Here is a 19,901-nt window from a genome sequence, read left to right on the forward strand (position 1 = left end):
ACCTTGTTGAATTTTGTAAATATGGTGATCTCTGGATGGCTTGCTCTGTTATCAAGAAATCAGTGGTGTTCAAAGCAAAGCAACCAGTGCTACCTAGTTTTCTCTGAGCCACACCTGAACTGTTTTTGCTACTTTACAGCAACAAGTATTAGCAACTGAAGCAGCCTCCTTTATGCTCGAGAAATTTGCTGTGCACATCCCCAAAATGTCCACGAGCTCTGAGAAAATCAGGACCACCAGCAAATAGAGGCTCACATCTTCTGCAACAGGATCACATAAACCAAGTAACCCATGTACAGTATGTGCTTAAGGGCGCAACCCTAGAATGCAGTTCAGCTGGCTGAACCCCAACAGGTTAATGGAAGGGAATTATAAAGTCCTTCAAAAACTACAGGTGCTAAATAAAGGGATTTGCCTTTAGACAGTCTGTCAGATGTCTGTGGAAAAAAACCCCAACAAAACCACTGGTTGACTATTTCACATGTCAAAGTAATGAAACACAGGGGAGGACTCATTTGCAGTTTTTAATTTGTAGTTTACGTAATCCTTCCAAAGACAGATTCACAAAAGCAGAGACTTGATGGGAGAATGAGTAACAGTATAGGGCATTTCCAAAGCAACAGAGCAGTCTATTATGAAGAGGAAGCTGAAACCTTCCTTCTCCCATTCCAAGATAAGAGATCACTGTACAAATCTTGGGAGGAGTCACGCTTATCCACAGTTCACTTAACAGGAAACCAGACCAAGCGTGCCAGCTACTTGCTGCATTGGCTCACAAACTGCATTAAGTTCAGTTATATTCTGGAAGGCGGAAGGAAAGAGTTAATATCTCGAGGCACTGGGGAGCGTTCAGGTATGACTTCTTTCATTTCTTGGCTGCACACAATTACAGTTCAAACACCTTAGAAAGCAGCTGCTGGAGTCAGAGAAAGCGAGCTGTACGGGAGAGCTTAAAACATGGCTGACCCTGAACCACATTGTCCTGAAGAACTGCCTCAAGAACCGATACTTGAAGACTCCAGCCCTGAGGCAAACAACAGCCCTCAGATACACGAAGAGCATGAGAGTGAAGGATTAAAACATGAAGGGGAACTACAGACAGAACCTGAAAGAAAAGATGCCCCCAGTAATGGAGTGCATCTGGAAGACGATCTGACTGAAAATGGTTCCAACAAAGAGATGGCGGACTTGATGAGGGAGGGGGGCACAGTGGAAGAAGACGAGGTTCTTTGTGATTTCTGCTTGGCTGAAAAGGGGAAGGCAGTGAAATCCTGCTTGACCTGTATGGTAAATTACTGCCAGGATCACCTGCGGCCTCATCTGGAGAATGCCAAACTGCAGACCCATAAGCTCATGGACCCACTGAAGGACATTGACATACAGAGCTGTGAGGCCCATAAGATGCAGCTCAGCTGGTTTTGCCACCCAGACCTTGTGTGCATCTGTGAAGACTGCCTTGTCGATGGACACCAGGGCCATAAGGCAGTTACCTGTGCAGTAGCCAGAAAAGAGAAGGAGGTAAGTAGATTTATGTTACATGTGGTGGTACAGACAGAGGGAGTGTCATGGCAGGCTGAGTTGCTGGAAAATATGGGACTTGACTGCCCTGTTTGTCACTCAAAACTTTGTCATGGGCATGGGTTGTTTGCAGTTCAAATGAGAGTGAAACAAATCCTTTCATGCTTGCTCTCTCTGTAATGTGATATATCCTGGAGTGTCACTGTTTGTTCCCAGATCAATGATGGGGCTGGGTTATTATGAAACTAGGGTTCATCATCTCAAAAAAGGAGGCTCTGTCACTTTATACAAGGGAAATCTGGCAAATCTGCATGAGCAAAAGAGAGACTTGCCTGCTTTTTGTGAGAAAATGGTTGTATTGTCAAATTACTACTCATGCTACTACTACTAGTAGTATGAGAGTTAACTGCTCTCATGCTACTCCTAAGACCATGGCAATTGCGGAGTCTGCAGTATTGCCAAAGACTGAACCTGCTGTGTGATCGCTGACTGGATCTGCCTAATTTGGCATGGATCATGTTTTGGCACTTGGACACAGGTTCTTGAAAAGCTGCGGCCGAATGTCAAAAGCAAACCATGTTGAGTTCAGCTTGTACATTCCAATGACGTTCTTAGCCTCCAGAGTATGGATGAAACTCTTTATGGATAGACACAAAAATGTAGCTGCCACAAGCCTAAAGAATTGTGAATGCACCCTTCTTAAATCCTCAGGAAGGATTTGTCCATCCTCTATGGGTAGCATTAGTTCCTAAGCTGGTTATGCCCTGTCTCTGATTGCGAAAATATTTTACTTTTCTCCTTCCCAGCACTTTGCCCGTTTGCTTCTGCTGGAGCATGTGGATCATATGAATGGCTCCCTCTGGATCAAACCTGCAAAACTGCTGAGCTTTGCGGGCTGCGCAAGAAGTCTGCTGAGGTCAATTAGAGTCCTTGAAAATTAATAAGGGCTCCAAAAGGTCTTTGGAGGCTTTATCACAGGGGAAGAGGAGATGGATAGAGGACAACAGTGAATTATTCATACATGAACAAATGTACCCTTTCCATGAGGAGGCCTCCATGACTGCCCCACCCTCAGAATGCAGTGCATGCCCTGTTGGCATGACTTCATCAGTGTTGGGAAATTGAACTGGACTGGGACCCTAGGCATATCCATCTCTGGGACTGTACATATGTTTAAATTAGTGTGCAGTTTTTGAGGATATTCTCATGGAAGATTCTTCTCATGACCCAGATTCCACACTAGGATTTTCCAAGCTGAAGGTTATTATAATGAGCAAAAATATTTCCAGAAACTGCTGTGAATCATAGAGTAGGTGGAGGAGACAGTCATAGCCATTATGACTACCTGTGTCATGGGAGTGTGAGCTCTTCACCTTTTCTCTGACAGTCTTCCTGTTCATAAGATCATGATAACTATTGTTTCATATTTTAGGATTCATTTTAGGATTCATTTCAAGAGGGAGGGGTGGGAGGGACTGCGTGAGAGTGGGGTCAGAAGTGGCAAGAGAGAGGAGTGTCACAAGCAGCAGCTGCAAGGTTTACCAGGATGATCCAATCCTTTGCAGTCCTTCGCAGAAGTAGTCCCACCGGTCATTCAATGAGACTCCCTCCTTCCCACCAGCCATGAGGTGCAAAGCATGTTCGCTATGAACTCACTTCCCTGCCTCTTCCCTCTCCCTGGGCTTCTCAAGCCAATCGTAAGGCAACAACACACTTGGCTCTTCCTCCTGCTCTCCCTCAGTCAATGAAAATATCAGAATACCCATCCTTTGTCCAATGATCATCTGTTCCTGCTTTCCTATCAGAGACAGGAAAAGAGAGTCCAGTCCCGTCTTCCCCTATTCATTGCAAATATTCATCTTTTCCTGCCTCTTGACTGAAACTTTCCTGCTGTACCCCGGTTGGAATGCTGCCCCACAAGGTTTTTCATGCCATGAAAACAGTAAGCAAGCACACCTAGACACAGGCAGACTTGAGTCAGCATGTGTGGGGATGAGTGCTGAGTCAGGGGGCCTTGACTCAAGTCTTTTTCAGAGTCTTACACGTGCGTGATTTATGAGTTCCTGAGTCAGCAAGAATCATGCATTTTTGGACGACTCGAGTCCAAGTTAGTGGCTTAAGTTCCCAACCTTGCTAAGGGCTGTATCCTATCCAACACAGCATGTGCTGTATCCTGTGCTGGGGGTGCCATTATGGAAGCCTCCTCTAGATAAGGGAATATTTGTTCCCTTAGCCTGGGGCTGCATTGCAGCTGCATCGGTGCTTGAAAGTTGAATAGGGCTGGGCCCCAAATCTCTAAGTAAATCTTATGTGTGGTGAGTTCCAGATGGAACACATTGTTCAATGTCAAAGTTCATTTGAAGTGTGTTGAGGATGCAAAGTTCAGAGTTTATTAAAAAAAGATATTCCAATTTGATTCATGAATTTGGGAAAAGAAGCTACCTGTTATTGTGTCGTCTGTATGAATAACCCCCAATCCATCTATTCACAGTATGAACTTCTTCGGCTTCAAGCAGAATATGATTGGAAACTGAATGCAGCTGAAAATGCAATTGTCAAACTGCAGAAAAATTCAGAGTCTATAGTGGTAAGACTTTAAATAGATAAATTATCTTTGCTTTACTATCAGTGTCTGATGGTGGTAACATCACATTTGCTGCATGGTATTCAAAAGGTTTTCCTGTAGTCCACCCTTGACATAAATTTATTGTTATAGGTAACCTGTCTGCCAATGGACCTTGGTAATACACCACTTAAGGATGTGGGCTTTCCTTAAAGAATAATAGGGCCTGAAGTTTGTGGCTCAGTAATTCTCAGTGCGTTAAACCGCTGAGTCGACGAGCCTGTTGACCATAAGGTTGGCAGTCTGAATCCGCGCAATGGGGTGAGCGGGGTGAGCGGGGGTTGCTTGTCCCAGCTCCTGCCAACCTAGCAGTTCGAAAGCATGTAGATAAATAGGTACCACCTTGGTGGGAAGGTAACAGCGTTCCATGAGCTTAGGTGTTCAGTCATGCCGGCCACATAACCACAAAAACTATCTACGGACAATGCCGGTTTTTCGATTTAGAAAAAGAGACGAGCACTGCCCCTAGAGTCGGAAACGACTAGGCTTAATGCCAGGGGAGACCTTTACCTTTACCTTTAAGTCATCACAAGTTACCGGCTTACCATCGTCTCTCTTCCTGTTTTTCACTCTCCTCTGTCTTTCCCCCCCCCCCAAAGATGGTTGTGTGATCCACCTTAGATAAGTTCACACCCTCCCCCAACTAATGTTTTTCTTCATTTACTTGTTCCTCTTTCTCTGTAATTTGCTGCTATATCGCCTAAGAAATATTTTGGGTGAATTTATTCTCCTCCTTAAAACCACCAAGCATGTTTCTTACAAAGCTAGAACACCTGCAAGGAATAGAACTTTCAAATGGGAGGTGGCAGGATCAATCCTTGTGTTGGTTTTTTTGTTTGTTGTGGAGACATTTTGATGATAGGAGACGTGACTAATGGCCTTTGCTGCTATGACCTCTGTGCTTCTAGAGAACTCCTTGTGATGCCTCACCTTTTGCTGAGGATTGTGCTGAGGAATTTGCTCTCCTTTCTAGCCTGTGCAGATATCCTACCTTTCTTCACAAAGATGACTAGAATGTCTGTCATTTGAGAGGCTCCTGAACAGAAATGTTTCTGATTTGAGCTCTGATAAGTATTAGGTGCTTGGTCTCTGATGGAGCAAATGATCTTGATCTCTTGTTAATTAGAAAGGTCTTCAGGCACTGCTCAAAAACCATCAGGGAAATAGCCAGCCTCAGCTCAGGTGGGAGGGAGTTCCACATTTGTGGTGCCACCACAGAGAAGGACCTCTCCTGTGTCACCAGAGAAACCTCAGCTGGTGGTGGTCCCCCCCCCCCCCGGTGATCTTGAGGAACAGGCCTTCTCCTATGGGGAGAGGCAGTTCTTCAGATACCTCAGCCTCAGTTTGTATAGGGCTTTGAAGGTCGTTACCAGCACTTCGAATTGCACCTGAAAACAGACCACGTAGTCAGATTTGCTATATGACTGACTGGTCTGGTCAGGAGCAGGACAGCTGGATCTCCTAAGTGAAAAATGGTATTACCTTTCTTTCTCTCAGGGCACTGCGCACTTTTCACTTTTACAATTCTGCCTGTCTTCTCTCCTCCAGCAGCTTTTCTCTTTTCACACTCACAATGGAACTGACACAACGTATGGTTTTAGAGATAGCTTTAGAAGGTGACTGGGTACAATCATGGTGGATTGCTCTGACCAAGTTCAGAGGCAGTATACCTCTGAATACCAAGAAGAGAAGGCTGTCACCTTCATGCCTTGCTCTAGGGTTTCCCAGAGGTATTTGACTGGCCACTGTAGGAAACAGGATGCTAGGCGACATGCACCTTTGATCCTATGAAGTACTGCTCATGTTCTTGTTCATCAAATAGTATCTTATGCTGAACAGTATGCCCATAACAATTTAGGAAGCAAATTATCCAGTCTGGTTCCAGAGTTATGGTCACAGTGAGTGGGAGCTCACCAAGTGATATCCCAGGTCTCTTTCCTGACTCAGCCCCCTCCCCACAATATTTTTGGCTACAGGGCTGCCTGACTCACACTACCAGTCCAGAGGTGAAGACCAACAAATATTTACCAATTGGCAACTCGCCAGACAGTGTATTAAATCAGCCAGTAAACTCATAATCTATAACATCCTGCTAAGGGAGAAGGAAAATTATATAACTACCACTTCCCTGAATTTCTGATTGGCTGAAGATATGTGGCAAAGTTCTCTTCCATACCTAGCAGGATGTTGCAGATGACTGGCTTTCCAAGTGCCTATGTGAACTCTGCAGAAAGTCACCTTTTGGTAAATAGCTGTCTGTAGTCATAAGAATGTTACTTTTCTCCTCACAATTTGGCAGAGTTCTGGATGATTGGCTTGACTTAGAATGCAATCCTCAGGCTCCGCCTGGTGCTATGCCAGTGCTGGGTGTTGTAAAAGCACCATAAAGTGCTTTTTGGCACCCAGCAAGTAAGCGCGGCTGATGGGGGAACCTGTGCCTTCCTGTGAGTACTGCATCCCACTCAATGGCCGCAGGGGCAGATAAGGTTTGTGCCGGACAACAGAGGGGCATGGGGAGGGTGGTGGGAGGGCATTCCTGAGGTTGAAAGGTGGTGTTTTTGGGTAGGGGAGGGTGGAATGGGGGTGGATTGGACTTGGGAGGGGCAGTGGGCAGTAGAGCAGGCCTCTGCCGCATCCGAATCTCTGGTCTGGGCCTGCCAGCTTTATACAGGGCTACTCAATTTTGCACATTTGATTCTGTGCCAGCTAAATAGCTGGAGAGAGGGCAGGCTACTCCTCCATGACAGATATGGATACATTATAACATACGTAGAGGGCCCCCAAATGCTTAGCTCTATGCAGGTGAAAGTGTGTGCTGAGAATGTGTGTGCTGTTGCCATGCTGCTCCTCTCACATGTTCTTTGTAATTCCTTCTAACAATCGAAAAGATCTAGCCTAGCTCCTGTGGTTCTGTTTCCTCAGCACTGTTCCTTTAACCTTGGAATGGTAACCAGCCATGTTTGCAGAGCTGGGTGTTTGTTTAATCCCAGCCCTGTTGCTTTCTCTGAATCTTGCATTTACTGCTCCTATTGTGAGAGCAAGAAGAGAAACGTGAATTATTCAGTTATGAACTCTTGAAGTGTGGACGGAATCCACACAGCACGGGGAAATAGTAGTCTGGATACTAGGGTTGGCACCAGAAGCAGGTTGGGCACTGGTTGAAGGTCAGTGCTCATTGAAGGACCCACCTAATCAGCAAGGCAGTGGCAGTGCTCAGTTTGCCATCAGGGAGCGTCATGGGGGGGGGGGAGCAGTGCCCGGTGCTGTCAGGTTGAGCTAACAAAGGTAGTGAATGTTGTCCCTGCAGAGTTCAGTATCTGAAGTCAAAGCCTTAGTGGAAGGGCAGTTTGAAGAGCTGCAGCAAGCACTTACGAAGGCCCGCTCTGAGGTGCTCGCTTTCCTAGAGGAGAAGGAACGGGCTGCAGTTAATCATGCCAATGGAATCAAGATCCACCTGGAAGACAAGCGCATGACCATGAAGGAGTGTAAGACTTGGCTGGAGAAGATGGCCGCCCACACCAATGACATCCTCTTCCTAAAGGTAACCCAAGTAGTAATAGGGCATATCACTATAGCTGATCTATAATGATCAACGTGCAAAAGTTTGGGCTTAAAACTATTCATGAAATTCAGCCCTTTAGATGATCATTTGAATTAGATTACTATGATTATTAGAAAATCATTTGGTTGGAAGACTCTCTTAGGGTCACTTGCAGAAATCTACCAAAAGATCAATCAATGGAGATATCTATGCACATACAGTAACTCAGTGAGGAAAGTTCTAAGCTTCTAGCAGGAAACTAGTCTCAGGACTCAATCTTAACTAGGATTGGCCAGCACATGGAGGGCTTTGTGACAGTGGAACCGTGTTCTGCTGTTTTAAAATGGTGCAAGTGCCGCCGTAAGAGGTGGTGGCAGTGACAGATTGAAAGTGATCTATTGGGGTAATGGAGGTTTACTCCTGAAAGCTTTGCAGGAGACTCTTGTGACTGCCCCACCCCCCCAGAAGGATGCAGCACACCCTCCAGTAGGGCAGCTGCATCAACAGGAGAGGGAATTTAGTTAGGATTGGCCTGCCTGTGGCCCATCCCTTTCCATTTAACAGAGGTACAGCTCTGGTGTTTGTAGCGCGACAACTGTGGGCTCAAAGAGTGTGGGACTGAGGTGGCCTGCAGGGCAGTTGAGCTCAGAATGCGCAGAAGTTATCAGAGAGAACAGTAATCCATAGGAGAATGTGCTGAGAAAATGTGCTTGCAATACCAGAAATGATGCCTGGCTGGGTTCACCTAAGAGACTGTTGGGCTATGATGGTTTGTACCAATTGCATTCTGTGTTGGCACCAGGGGCGGATCCAGAGTTTGTGTTTCGAGGGGGGGAGCACGATAACTACCAACTTCAGAACCCAGGTCAACCAGGCAGGTAGACCTGGGCTCCTGGTTTAACTTGAGGTTTCCATGGCCAAGGTTCACTGGGTGGGTAGACCTGGGCTCCCACATGGCTTTGGAGCCCAGATCTACCAGCTGGGTTGACCTTGGCTCCCGATTGGACTTCGGCTGGAATGGGAGCCCAATATACCCAGCCAGTAGACCTGGGCTTCAAGTCCAAGCAGGAGCCCAGGTCTAACCACCCACCAAACCTTGGCCACAGAGGCCAAGCCAAAGATCCATCCTGCCCAATAACCTTTAATAAATAAACGTTTCATGAGTTTTATCTAATCCAGTGGTTCCCAAACTGTGGGTTGTCCCACTGGTGGGTCATGACTTGATCTTGGGTGGGACACCCAAAGGATGATGGAAAGATCAGATAACTAATTGTTTCAAGCTATTCAAAAATCAGATACTGTTAGCTGCTAATTACCCTGCAAAGAGCTCAGCTTCTGCAGTTTGCAAGATAACTACTAAAAGTTCTTACGAGATCTTCTCTTTAAAAAGTCTGGTAAGCCTAGTGAGATCTGATAGAGTGTTGTTTAAAAATGTGGGTCCCAGTACTAAAAGGTTTGGGAACCACTGATCTAATCTGTGGGGGGTGAGGGAGGAGGAATGGGGCGGGAGGGGGAGCTGCCTGGCCAAGGAAAGTCCCTGCGGAGAAGCAGGAGGCGGCCAGCAAAGCCCCACATAGGAAACTGTGTGTGGCTGCTGGAAAACTTCAGCTGCTGCATGACAGTTTGGGGGGGACTATGCATCCATGGCCCCCCCGGATCTGCCAATGGTTGGCACCGACCCCTGTAGCCTCTATACAAGTGCAGACAGTTGCACTGGAGTTGAGGGGGAGAGAAAGAGAGGGCTGAGCACTGCTCCTCTTCCTCCTCAGTAGTGCCTACAGCTTTGACATGACTAAGGTGTGCAACATCCTGCTATTCTGTGATATACCCAGCTGTTCTGGGACTTAAGAGCAAGGCAGTGGGGCGCTTCATTCCAGTGTGAAAGCTTTGCAGTATTCAAATAGTGTACATGAGGAGAAGTTAACTCAAAACTAAGAGGATGTGTGTATGTGGGTGTTTATTAATAGGAATACTGTGAATTCAAGAAGAGCGCAGGGGATGACACCCTGCCCAGTGTGTACATTGGTCTAAAAGACAAACTGTCGGGGATCCGAAGGGTGGTCTTGGAGTCCACGGAACACCTTTTACAACTTTTCAAAAATTCTTATAAGGAGAAGTTGCAGGAGTTTGCCAAAGATGGTGAGTACCCATCTGACTGCTTATTTATCCCAGTCTTCCTCTCCTCCATCTTGCGTAGACCTGAAGAACAACAAATCTTCATTTATTTTTGCTTTTGCAGAGGATGCTGGCATCAAAACAATGGTATCTGCCATTGTCCCATCCAAGCACCGCCTGTCGGCTCCAGAACCCAAGAGCAAGAGTGACTTCTTTGAATGTAAGCCACAACCTGATTTATGGTGCCAGCACCCTCCAGTCGCTTTTGTGTTGTATTAAGTTTTGTGTTTGCCATATGCAATGATGGTTAGAGCTGTGTGCTTACCATTGTTTTCTTGCTGGTGTACTTAGGTTTGTAGATGTCTATGACTATGGTTGCATTCCTAAACATAAAACTTGCTAGGGAACAAACCTTAATAAACATAGTGAGACTTACTTCAGAAGAAACCGGAGAGGCTCTCACCAGTGTCCCCTTTCTGAGAAGATGTCCTTGTTTGTAAAGGTTTCCCTTGTGGCAGAGTCCTGCAATTCCAGAGTGTCCAGAGCAATGATTTTCAACTTTTTCTTTATCTCCTGGCACATTAGGAAGGCACTAAAATGTTCATCATCAGTTTTTTGACAATTGACAAGACACACCACACTGCTGGGGGGGGCTCACATTCCCCAATGACCCTACTAATAAATAATCCTCTCCTGTGGCACACCTGGAGACCATTCAGGTCAGGGCCTCTGAGAGCCATTTTGTCAGGGGATACAAAGTTTCTTTTGGGCCCCTTTGCAAAGACGGAGAGGTCAAACAGAGCAGGGGAGGGTGGTAATGGACAAGCAGAATGGGGGCAGGGAGGGATGAAACAGGGTGGGGGGAGGGTGGAGATAATAAAAAATAATAATAATAAACTTTATTTCTATCCCGCCCTTCTCCCTAAAGGGACCCAGGGCGGCTTACAACATATTAAAAACAGATTAAAACATAATTTAACAAACAGATCAAAACATATTAAAAACACTTTAACAGATAGCTGGAAATGTCTTTGGAGCCCAGATACCCATGTGGCATCGGTAGCTAAATACAGTAATACGGAAAACCAAACACACTCCTGACAGCCCAATCCTATCCATTTTTTCAGTGCTGGTGCTGCTGTGCGTATGGGGTATGCACTGCTTCCTGTGTTGGGGGTGCAGTCACAGAGGCCTCCTTAAGGTTTGGGAACATTTTGTTCCCTTACCCCGGGGCTGCAATGCAGTTGCACTGGTGCTGGAAAGTTGGATAGGACTGGGCTGTGAATCTCTCTAAAATCTTTTAGATATAGAAAACCATTGCAAAAAAATTAGCATCATCATATTTCAGCTCATACTGTGCATACCTAAACTTGCTTCTGCAGCAACTGTAGTCTTGCAGCTGTGTCCTTGAACTCCTATCCACTCCTTCACGGTAAGCAGATCCTCAAGCCAAAGAGCTACTGTAGCAGGCCAGTTTCCTTCCAGATTTGATGCTCTGTTAAGGAGTGTCATGTATGCATTCCTCAGCCCAGCATATATGGCTTGCCAGCAGCTGCAGCCGCATGCTTGTGGTAGTGTCCCCACCATTCCGTGCAGGCAATAAGTCTGAGTAGATAGGAAAATGTCAGATCCCAGGAAATTTATGGGGCCCCTCCTTTGGCTCCTGGGCTCCCTTTTTGACCCTGTGCCTGGGTACAAATTGTTCCCTTTACCCCCCCCCCCAAGCCTTGATTCAGGTCACACCAATGTGCCACGGCACAGTGGTTGAAAATGGCTAGTCCAGAGGTTCTGATCCCAGAGTTGGCCATGCAGCAAGCTGGAGCGGCATATACTTACCCCTACCCAAGAGTTGGTATTTGTACTGAACAACTGATAAGTAAGGAGGAGACCAGATTTCAACCAGTGCTATCAGTGATTTTGTGGCTACATGCATGTACTCCTGGCAGCTGGGTCTGGGTGAACTCCTCTTTGTTCTTTATCCAATTGGGATAGTCACATGGAAGCTGACTGTCCTGGGTGGATTGGGGCACCTGTCTCTACTGCTCTGGTAGATCTGTGATTATTCATAAAAGCCCTCTCTCCATATACTGCAGCTATTTTCCAATCACTGTGCCATGGCACATTGGTGTGCCACGAGTAGTTCATAGGTGTGCTGCAGGAATTTGGGAGAAAGTCATTTATTAGTAGGGCCACTGGGGGGATACAAGCCCCTGCTGTCACTGCAGTGTGCCTTGTCAATTGTCAAAAACCTGATGGTGTGTCAATTCTAGTGTCTTGTCAGTGTGACATGAGATGAAAAAAATTGAAAATTGCTGCATGTACTGTGTCAAGATCTGGCAGGAAGAAGGGAGAATGAAGGCAAACCATTCTCTACCAGTATGACAAGAACTTTGTTGCTTGTACTCAGTGGAATGCATGTTAGCAGGGTCAAGGAGATCTGTTAGCCCTGCACCTAGCAGAGTTGCATTTTGTAAGACCTCAGCTGCAACAAAAGACTGCAAGCAATGTTGCATTGTGACCAGAAGAGGGTGCAAGTGATGTCCACCGTAAGATCAAGAAGTTGAAGAGGAGGCTGCTTGGATCAGGAAAAAGAGTCAATAAGTTCCAACCAACTAATGAGATGGGTTGCACTGCCATCTACTGGGCAGTTGGGCAACACTATTAGTTAGGTGACACTATTCACATTTTTAATATACTGGGCTAGCTCTGCTCATATTATTGCCTTTCAGACAAGGTTATGCTAGGATGAAGACAATGGCTCAGTCAGGTGTAATGTTAACTATGGTTTTTGAGCTATATGAAGGAACCAAAGAGAGCTGAAGGCTCACATCTGCTCCTCTCTCATGCATGAAAGCGAGAGATTGAAATTTGCTTTCACTTTAAAACAGGCTATTGGTCTTGGCATGGTCCTAGCAGTGGACAACCTTACTTCTTGCACAGTGACAAATGGAAAAATGGTAGATTGTTCTCACTCACTCACTCACTCACTCACTCACTCACTCACTCACTCACTCACTCACTCACTCACTAGTGCATCTAAAACAAAAAGTATGACAACTGTGTAATTTACTCTATTATAAAATCCAGTTGAGTTTTCTGAGTGCAGAATTATGTACTCAGGTTCATTGCAGATTTTTTTTTTCTGATTGCAAATATTTATATTTTTTTCCTGTGTAGATACTTGCCCATTAACATTTGACCCAGTGACAGCCCATCGCTACTTGAGACTTTTGGATGACAATCATAAGGTCACCAACACCACACCGTGGGAACATCCATACCCAGATCACCCAGAGAGATTTGAGCACTGGCGCCAAGTGCTGTCCGACAAAAGCTTGTATATGGGGCGCTACTACTTTGAGGTTGAGATATTTGGGGCTGGCATTTACATTGGCATGACATACAAAAGCATTGACCGGAAGGGATCCGAGAGCAACAGCTGCATCTCAGGGAACAATTTCTCCTGGTGCATTAAATGGAATGGCAAGACGTTCTCAGCTTGGCATAGTGATGTAGAGACACCTTTGGACATACAGGGATTTGGCAGGATAGGAGTCTACCTGGATTACCCCAGGGGCACCCTTTCCTTTTATGGCATAGATTCTGACACCATGACTCTCTTGCATAAATTTGAGTGCAACTTTGATGAACCGCTGTACCCTGCCTTCTGGCTGTCAAAGAAGGAGAACTCTGTGCAAATTGTCAAGTTGCGGGAAGAGGCACAGCGGAACCCAGCACCTATTCCTCCCTCCTCTGCTTCTTCCAAATTGTCCTCGGCACCTGAGGCTGAAGCAGTGGCAGGTACAAAGACTGTTGATTTGTGATGGTGCCATGGACTGTGTGATGTGATCATGGAAAACACCTATGGGAAACACCTAAGATATGCATCATTTGTAAAAATATGTTACTGAAAAAAATTGTCCATATGTAAGTTTTTAGTTTGGATTCCTCATTATCCCTTTTTAGGTGAAACAAAGCAACAAATGGTTGAAGTTTTCCTTTGTTTTGTTTTGTTTTGTTTTGTTAAGGTGGTGACATTGCAAAACTAGCTCCCTTCAAAGTGGAGCAAACTGGAGCCTTGTAGTGTCATAAGGCCAAATTGCACATCACTCAAAATACTTGATGGTTTCATTTAGGACTGGCCCATCCATGAGGCCAGCTAATGTAGGTTGCATTAGAAGCCGATTGTGAGGGCTTTGAGGGGGGTGACGAATTTGGGGTGCCTTTTATCCCAAGTCTGCTGCTGCTGCCTCCCTCCAACCAGCTGCCAGTGCAAGACTCCGCTGCAAGCTGTGATTATCTGCTTCAGCTGTTTCAAGCAAGAAGCAGACAGTTCCCTTCCTTTCCATGCTCTTTGCACACTGTCATCAAACCCGGAAGTATGGGACATTTGTTTTATTTACAGGGACAGTGTGTTGGTTGCAAAACAGTGAAGTTGTAGCAGGGAAGTAGGGAGGCTTTAGGGCTTTGTCCTTGCCACAGTTCTGATCTTGATCGTGCTCCCTCCCCTCAGTATTTTAAACAAAAAAGAGTTTCCATTACTTTTTGCACTTTCTTGCAGAAGTGTTTTTTTTTTTTTTTTTTTGCATAAAATATTGCCCTATTGGGCAAGCGACAGCTACACACAATTGCGGTCAGTACCATAGTGGGGATTAAGTCCTAAAGCCTCCCAACCTGTCACCATAGTCCCATCCCATTCCATGCCCTCCCTGCCAGCCCCTCTCAGAAAAAAAATCTTTGCTAAGTTGCAAATTCAGGAGTAGAAGGGAAACATGTCTTTGTACAAACTACTTGATCCTCAGTGCAGGGTTCCAGGGAAACCCCAAGCTGTGCAAGAAGAGTCTCCTAACTCTGTAATGATTCTTCTGCTTAAGAACATAAGAACATAAGAACAGCCCCACTGGATCAGGCCATAGGCCCATCTAGTCCAGCTTCCTGTATCTCACAGCGGCCCACCAAATGCCCCAGGGAGCACACCAGATAACAAGAGACCTCATCCTGGTGCTCTCCCCTGCTTGTTTCTGTTGTAGCCAAAAAGGCTGTAGGACATCTCCGTCCGATAAATCCCTTTTGGAGTATTTCAATGTTACATACCTTTGTTTGGCTGTTCATAGTTTCTGTGTTAAGAAGAATGTTGAGAAGATACATGTTGAGTCTCATTATTCGCTTGGATTCCATTCCAAGCACTCGTGTGGATGGCAAAAAACGCACTATAGCAAATCAATTTAAAAAACAAAGTTTCTTTGCTCCGGTGTTTTAAAAACAGCCTTGCTGACCTTTGTGATGTAAGGTAAGAGTCATGAAGAAGACAATCCATCAGTCAGCTGTCTTCCAAGGGCTTACAAAGGTGCTTCACTCATTCCCTCCCTTCACAAATACAAAGCGATCACCTTTCTTTCACGTGCTGTGCTCAGGGGGTAGGGAGGGATTGCCTGGAGAGAGGAGGATTGATGGATTGTCAGCCAGCTGCCCTCTCTCTCTCATTAACGAGGCTGTTGTTAAAGGACTGTTCAGTTTTTGAAACTGATTTTAAAGGGATGCATTTTTCCCCTTCTCCAGAGAGCAGCCCATTCCTTCTCATTTGCAGTGGCCATTTGTGTTGAGTCAAATTCGTATATAAAAAATCCATGTATAACAAGGCTGTTATGGATATACAGGACCTGTATATCCAAAGAGGATGTTGTAAGTAAGTTTCTGTTTGAAATACCTAGTAACAGGATAAAGAAATGTGCTCCCACCATTATAGGAAATGGTTTATCTGTTTGAGCATTCCAAGTATTTTCAGGGTGGGATGAGATGTTGGGTCTTTCTGGCTGTAATTTAAAAAAAATTAAGTTGGAATGCTTAGTTTTACCATTTTTAACTTCTTGATTAGGTCTGATTATTCAGGCTAGTTGTGGGTGGTTTCCTCGCCTCATGTAGAATGCACCTATTTGACAAAGATTGTAGGGTATAGGTTTGTTTTGGTGAAGTGCAAGGAAAGGGATTAGCTATAAGGCGTAACATAAGGAAGGCAGAAAAGCATTGAATGGCCTCTGCATGGGGTCACATGAAGGAGAACAACAAAGGGAGGGGATTATAACTAACTGCAAAGAAAGAAGGGCCTGAGATATATGATATTAATTTGAAGACTGAATAAACAACATTATTTTAAGGCAAGGATTATTTTCAAGAAAGGTTGACAAGACCAAGTTTTGGGTTCTCGGGAAACAGGCAGCTGTTTCAGGGATGTCTAAAAACAGGACTGATTTCCACAAGGGGGCAGTGTTGCTTCATGATAGTTGTGTCTGCAAGCTTCATGACTCATGAGTCACATGAGTTTGAGTTCATGTACTTCCCCCCCCCCCCCCCAGAAAAATCTGTACTCAAGTGTCTTAGAAGACCATTTTAGATCAATCCAAATATACATGTCATCGCCTTTGGACTGATCAGAATCTCTCAAAGGCTGTCATTGGGGTCAGGTCTATCAACATAACTTTTAGTGTTGAAGGTAGACTGTTTATGAAGTGGACTTTTTCAGCCTAAATTTAGCATTGCAACAAAGTCGGATCAATTGTTGCAGTGCTCAGAGCTGTTGACCTCTCTTGCAGCCTGATCTTATCTATGTTGACATGGAAGTAAGTTTTGCTGAGCAATAGGGGTTACGCCTAGGTAAATATAAATAAGATTGCAGTGCTAACAGTGTATTGATGATAGCTTTTCATAGACATACAGTACTTGCAGAATCAAGACTTGCAGAAATGGGGCCTCCACTGCTATAACAGGTGTGTTTTCACTGTGGTGTACTCGTGAGTTAGTACCTATTATGAATAAAATTCTTTCCTGTGCCTCAAGTAAAATAAAGCAAATAGACACAGTATGTACTTCTTTCAAAGCAAACTCGTATTGTCAGGAGGAAGAGAGTAATTTCCTACTGTAGCAAAGATTCCTTTTCTGATCTCCTAATGTAGCATCTGCACTGATGTAAACACTAACCATGGTTTCCAAACTCTAGTTTGAACTTAACATGGGTAGTGTTGTTAAGATCAGAGTAGGCATAATGCTGCACATAGTTACTCTGAAAAGAGAAGGGAAGGGATGTCTGAGAGGGTGGGACAGAACACATGAACTCAAGAACTGTCTAGATCTCCTAACTGGAGACCAGAATTGGTGAGAGCAGAAACTGTGCTATCTAGCCTAGTAAAAATGTGTGACTCTGATTCTTTAGGCCCTAAAGAATATTTCTCAAAGTGGGTTGGGACCCACTAGGTGGGTTGCAAGCCAATTTCAGGTGGGTCCCCATTCATTTCAATATTTTATTTTTAATATATTAGACTTGATGCTACCATGGTATGTGACATGGGAAATGTTACAGATTTGTACTTTTAACAAGCTACTATGTATATTCTTTTAACTATGACAGTAAATGAAACTTACCCCTAGGTAAGTATGGATAGGATTGCAGCCTAGGATTGTTAAAAATTTTCCTTCTTGATGATGTCACTTCCAGTCATGACATCACTTCCAATGGGTCCTGATAGATTCTCATTCTAAAAAGTGAGTCCAGAGGCGCAAAAAAATAGGGGCTCACATTTCTCTGCTGCAATGAACAAGTGGAAAGTCTAACCACAACTTTAATTCTCAAGACACACTGAACCTCTTGATTCATGGTGAGAACCGAGCCTTACCTGGGGCTTATGCAAGAAGCAAACACTGGCATTCTTACAAAGGAGACCATTTTTTCTTTGTGATGGCAGGTTGCTGCCAGCTTGGGGGGGGGGGAACTTGCATTTAGCTGCTGGATAAGGTGAGTGAAGGCACCCCCCACTGTGTGAGTGTGTGTGTGTCTGTGTGTGTGATAGAGGGGGGAACAGAGCATCTGTGTGTGTGAGAGAAGGGGGCAGCCTGTGTGTGTGTGAGAGAGATGCGGGTGGTGGTGGTGGGAGTGTTTGTGTTGTGGAGAGGTTGTGGAGGCTAGCTGGGGGGGAGAGGTTGTGAGGCTCCAGGCTTGAGGTGGGGGGAGAAAGAGAGAGGTTGTGGAGGCTCCAGGCTGGGGGGGGGGAGAAAGACAAGTTGTGGAGGCTCCAGGCTTGGGGGGGAGAGAGAGGTTGTGGAGCCTATAGACTGGGGAGGGGGAGAAAGAGAAGTTGTGATGCTCCAGTCTTGGGGGTGACAAAAATGCACGGGGGTGATAACATGCAACAACCCCCTGCGTGACTTCCATCAGGCTGCTGTAGCCCTGCTGCCATACACTGCTATGGAATTGTACAGCATTATTGATCCAGTTGCTTGGAGTAGAGAGCCAGTGGCAGCGAACAGCACAGGACTCTGTCCTGGGACTGCAAAAGATATGGTGATGAAAGCATCTTGGAAGCCGCAGAATTGCACAGAACAAGAATGAAGGCAAGTTGCGCTGTGCAGCAGGATTGCTGCAGGGTTGCTGCTGCATGCCGCCCCCCCAATTGTGCTGCCTGGGGTTGTGTACCCCTTGGCCCCCCCTTAATTATGCTAGTGCTCCTCCACCCTATTCAGCACCCAGTGCCTCTTCCACCAGTGCAATAGGCCAGCGTGCCCCTGCACAGACCTATAGGCTAGCGCCTGCTACCGCTTGGCCATCACGAAGTGCTTTCCGACCCTTTTGCGAGAGCTGTCCCCATGGCAGTGCATGCTAGACCAATGCTGTGGCCCTGGAGGACTGGGCTGTGTGAGAGGCAAGCTTTGCTACAAGTGGACAAGCTCTTAGGCAAAAGGTTCAGAAAGCTTGTTTTGTCATTCAGCAACTGGACAGCAGCAATGGTGGATCTGGCACAGAACCAGAGGTGCTTTGCTGGTTGGGAGTGGTTTGAAGGGAATGCAGGCTCGCCTTTGCTCTCCTATATTGCTGCCTATGCATGTAAGGCATGGAATGAGTTTTACTCCCTGGATGTGATTTATTTCTTCTATATACTTAGGGAAAGCATCTTGCAAAAATTGGCATGCAAGGAAGCCTGTCACCAGATCAGACTATCAATTTCGAACTGAGCTGTAAAGCAAATATCCCCATTACATGTTAAAACGCTCTAAAAATTGACCCTTTTGGATGGAGTAAGAGAACATTCCGAGCTAAATGCCAGCCTCTAAATAGCCTGGAGAGAATACAAGGGAGACCCGGCTTGTGCGGCAATTTCAGATGTCAAAACAAGTTTTCTCGCTATCATAAAAAGCTATTTGGACTTCACATTTTTAATTAAAGTTTTAATTATCCCCAGAGTATTTTATTAGCTTTTATGAAGACAGCTGCTTTTTATGCTATAAACCAAAGCTCCGCTCCGCTCCAAAGAGCAACTTTTCCCAGTTAAGAGTTTTGTCCTGAATAATTTTCATCATTGGTAAACTGGGTTATTTAATTTAAACTGACATTTACCATCCCAAATTGATGGAAATGGCTTTTTTATTACAGAGGCAGCAAATAACCTTGAATAGGGATTTTGTGCTGTGCTTAGATAAGATGGGGGATCTTCCCTGGGGCCTCATTTCCCCCCTACAGAACTAAAGTGTGATTGAGGCCTGCTCAGCCTGATGGGATCTCCTTCATGTACTGGATCCAGACCCCACCCCCTCTGTTTTCATACTGCTGGCACTTGATGCATGAGAAGGTCCCTACAGAAATCAGTGCTGATGGCTGGTTTGATTGTCTAGAGCAGCATTTCTCAATGTTTATTCTCTGCTGTACCACTTTGCACGGTCCACCTATTGGAATTACCACTGGAAATAACTGGCGATGATGTTATCGCCAGTTACTTCCAGATTGGGAGGCCACATGCAAAGTGATAAATACTGGTAAGAAGCTCAGGGTGGACAAGAGGGCTTTTTCGAGCATGTGAAAAGTACATGCTGGAATTTTGCCTGTCTGCCGAGCCAAGCCGAGTCCCCTTCTGCTGTTCGTTGCATTGTGATGCTGGTCTCACTGCCAAGTGGTGGGGGCCTGGGGGTCCCGCGTATACTGCCAGACACCACCCCAAGTACCACCAGTGGTACGAGTTCTACTGGTTGAGAAACACAGGTCTAGAGTGATATTTTTTCTGGGTGGCCTCTCTAGCATATTTAATTACAATAAACATTAAACCTAAACACACTATAGTTTTT

General features: G+C 45.4%; 1 protein-coding gene across 1 annotated transcript; it reads left to right on the top strand.

Moving 5' to 3' along the window:
* Positions 1–957: 957 nt before the first annotated feature.
* Positions 958–13,621, top strand: TRIM16 (tripartite motif containing 16). Its single transcript, XM_066612882.1, has 6 exons — positions 958–1,518; positions 4,010–4,105; positions 7,449–7,682; positions 9,650–9,821; positions 9,922–10,017; positions 12,975–13,621. The coding sequence occupies exons 1-6, from the start codon at positions 958–960 to the stop codon at positions 13,619–13,621; spliced, it is 1,806 nt and encodes a 601-aa protein (XP_066468979.1).
* The last annotated feature ends 6,280 nt before the right edge of the window (positions 13,622–19,901 follow it).

This window comes from Tiliqua scincoides, chromosome 2 (genome assembly GCF_035046505.1).
Source record: "Tiliqua scincoides isolate rTilSci1 chromosome 2, rTilSci1.hap2, whole genome shotgun sequence".
NCBI lineage: Eukaryota > Metazoa > Chordata > Lepidosauria > Squamata > Scincidae > Tiliqua > Tiliqua scincoides.

Coding starts and splice junctions, on each gene's coding strand:
- TRIM16 (XM_066612882.1), top strand. CDS start 958: ATGGCTGACCCTGAACCACATTGTCCTGAAGAACTGCCTCAAGAACCG. Junction 1,519..4,009: donor TAGCCAGAAAAGAGAAGGAG/GTAAGTAGATTT, acceptor ATCTATTCACAG/TATGAACTTCTTCGGCTTCA. Junction 7,683..9,649: donor ATGACATCCTCTTCCTAAAG/GTAACCCAAGTA, acceptor GTTTATTAATAG/GAATACTGTGAATTCAAGAA.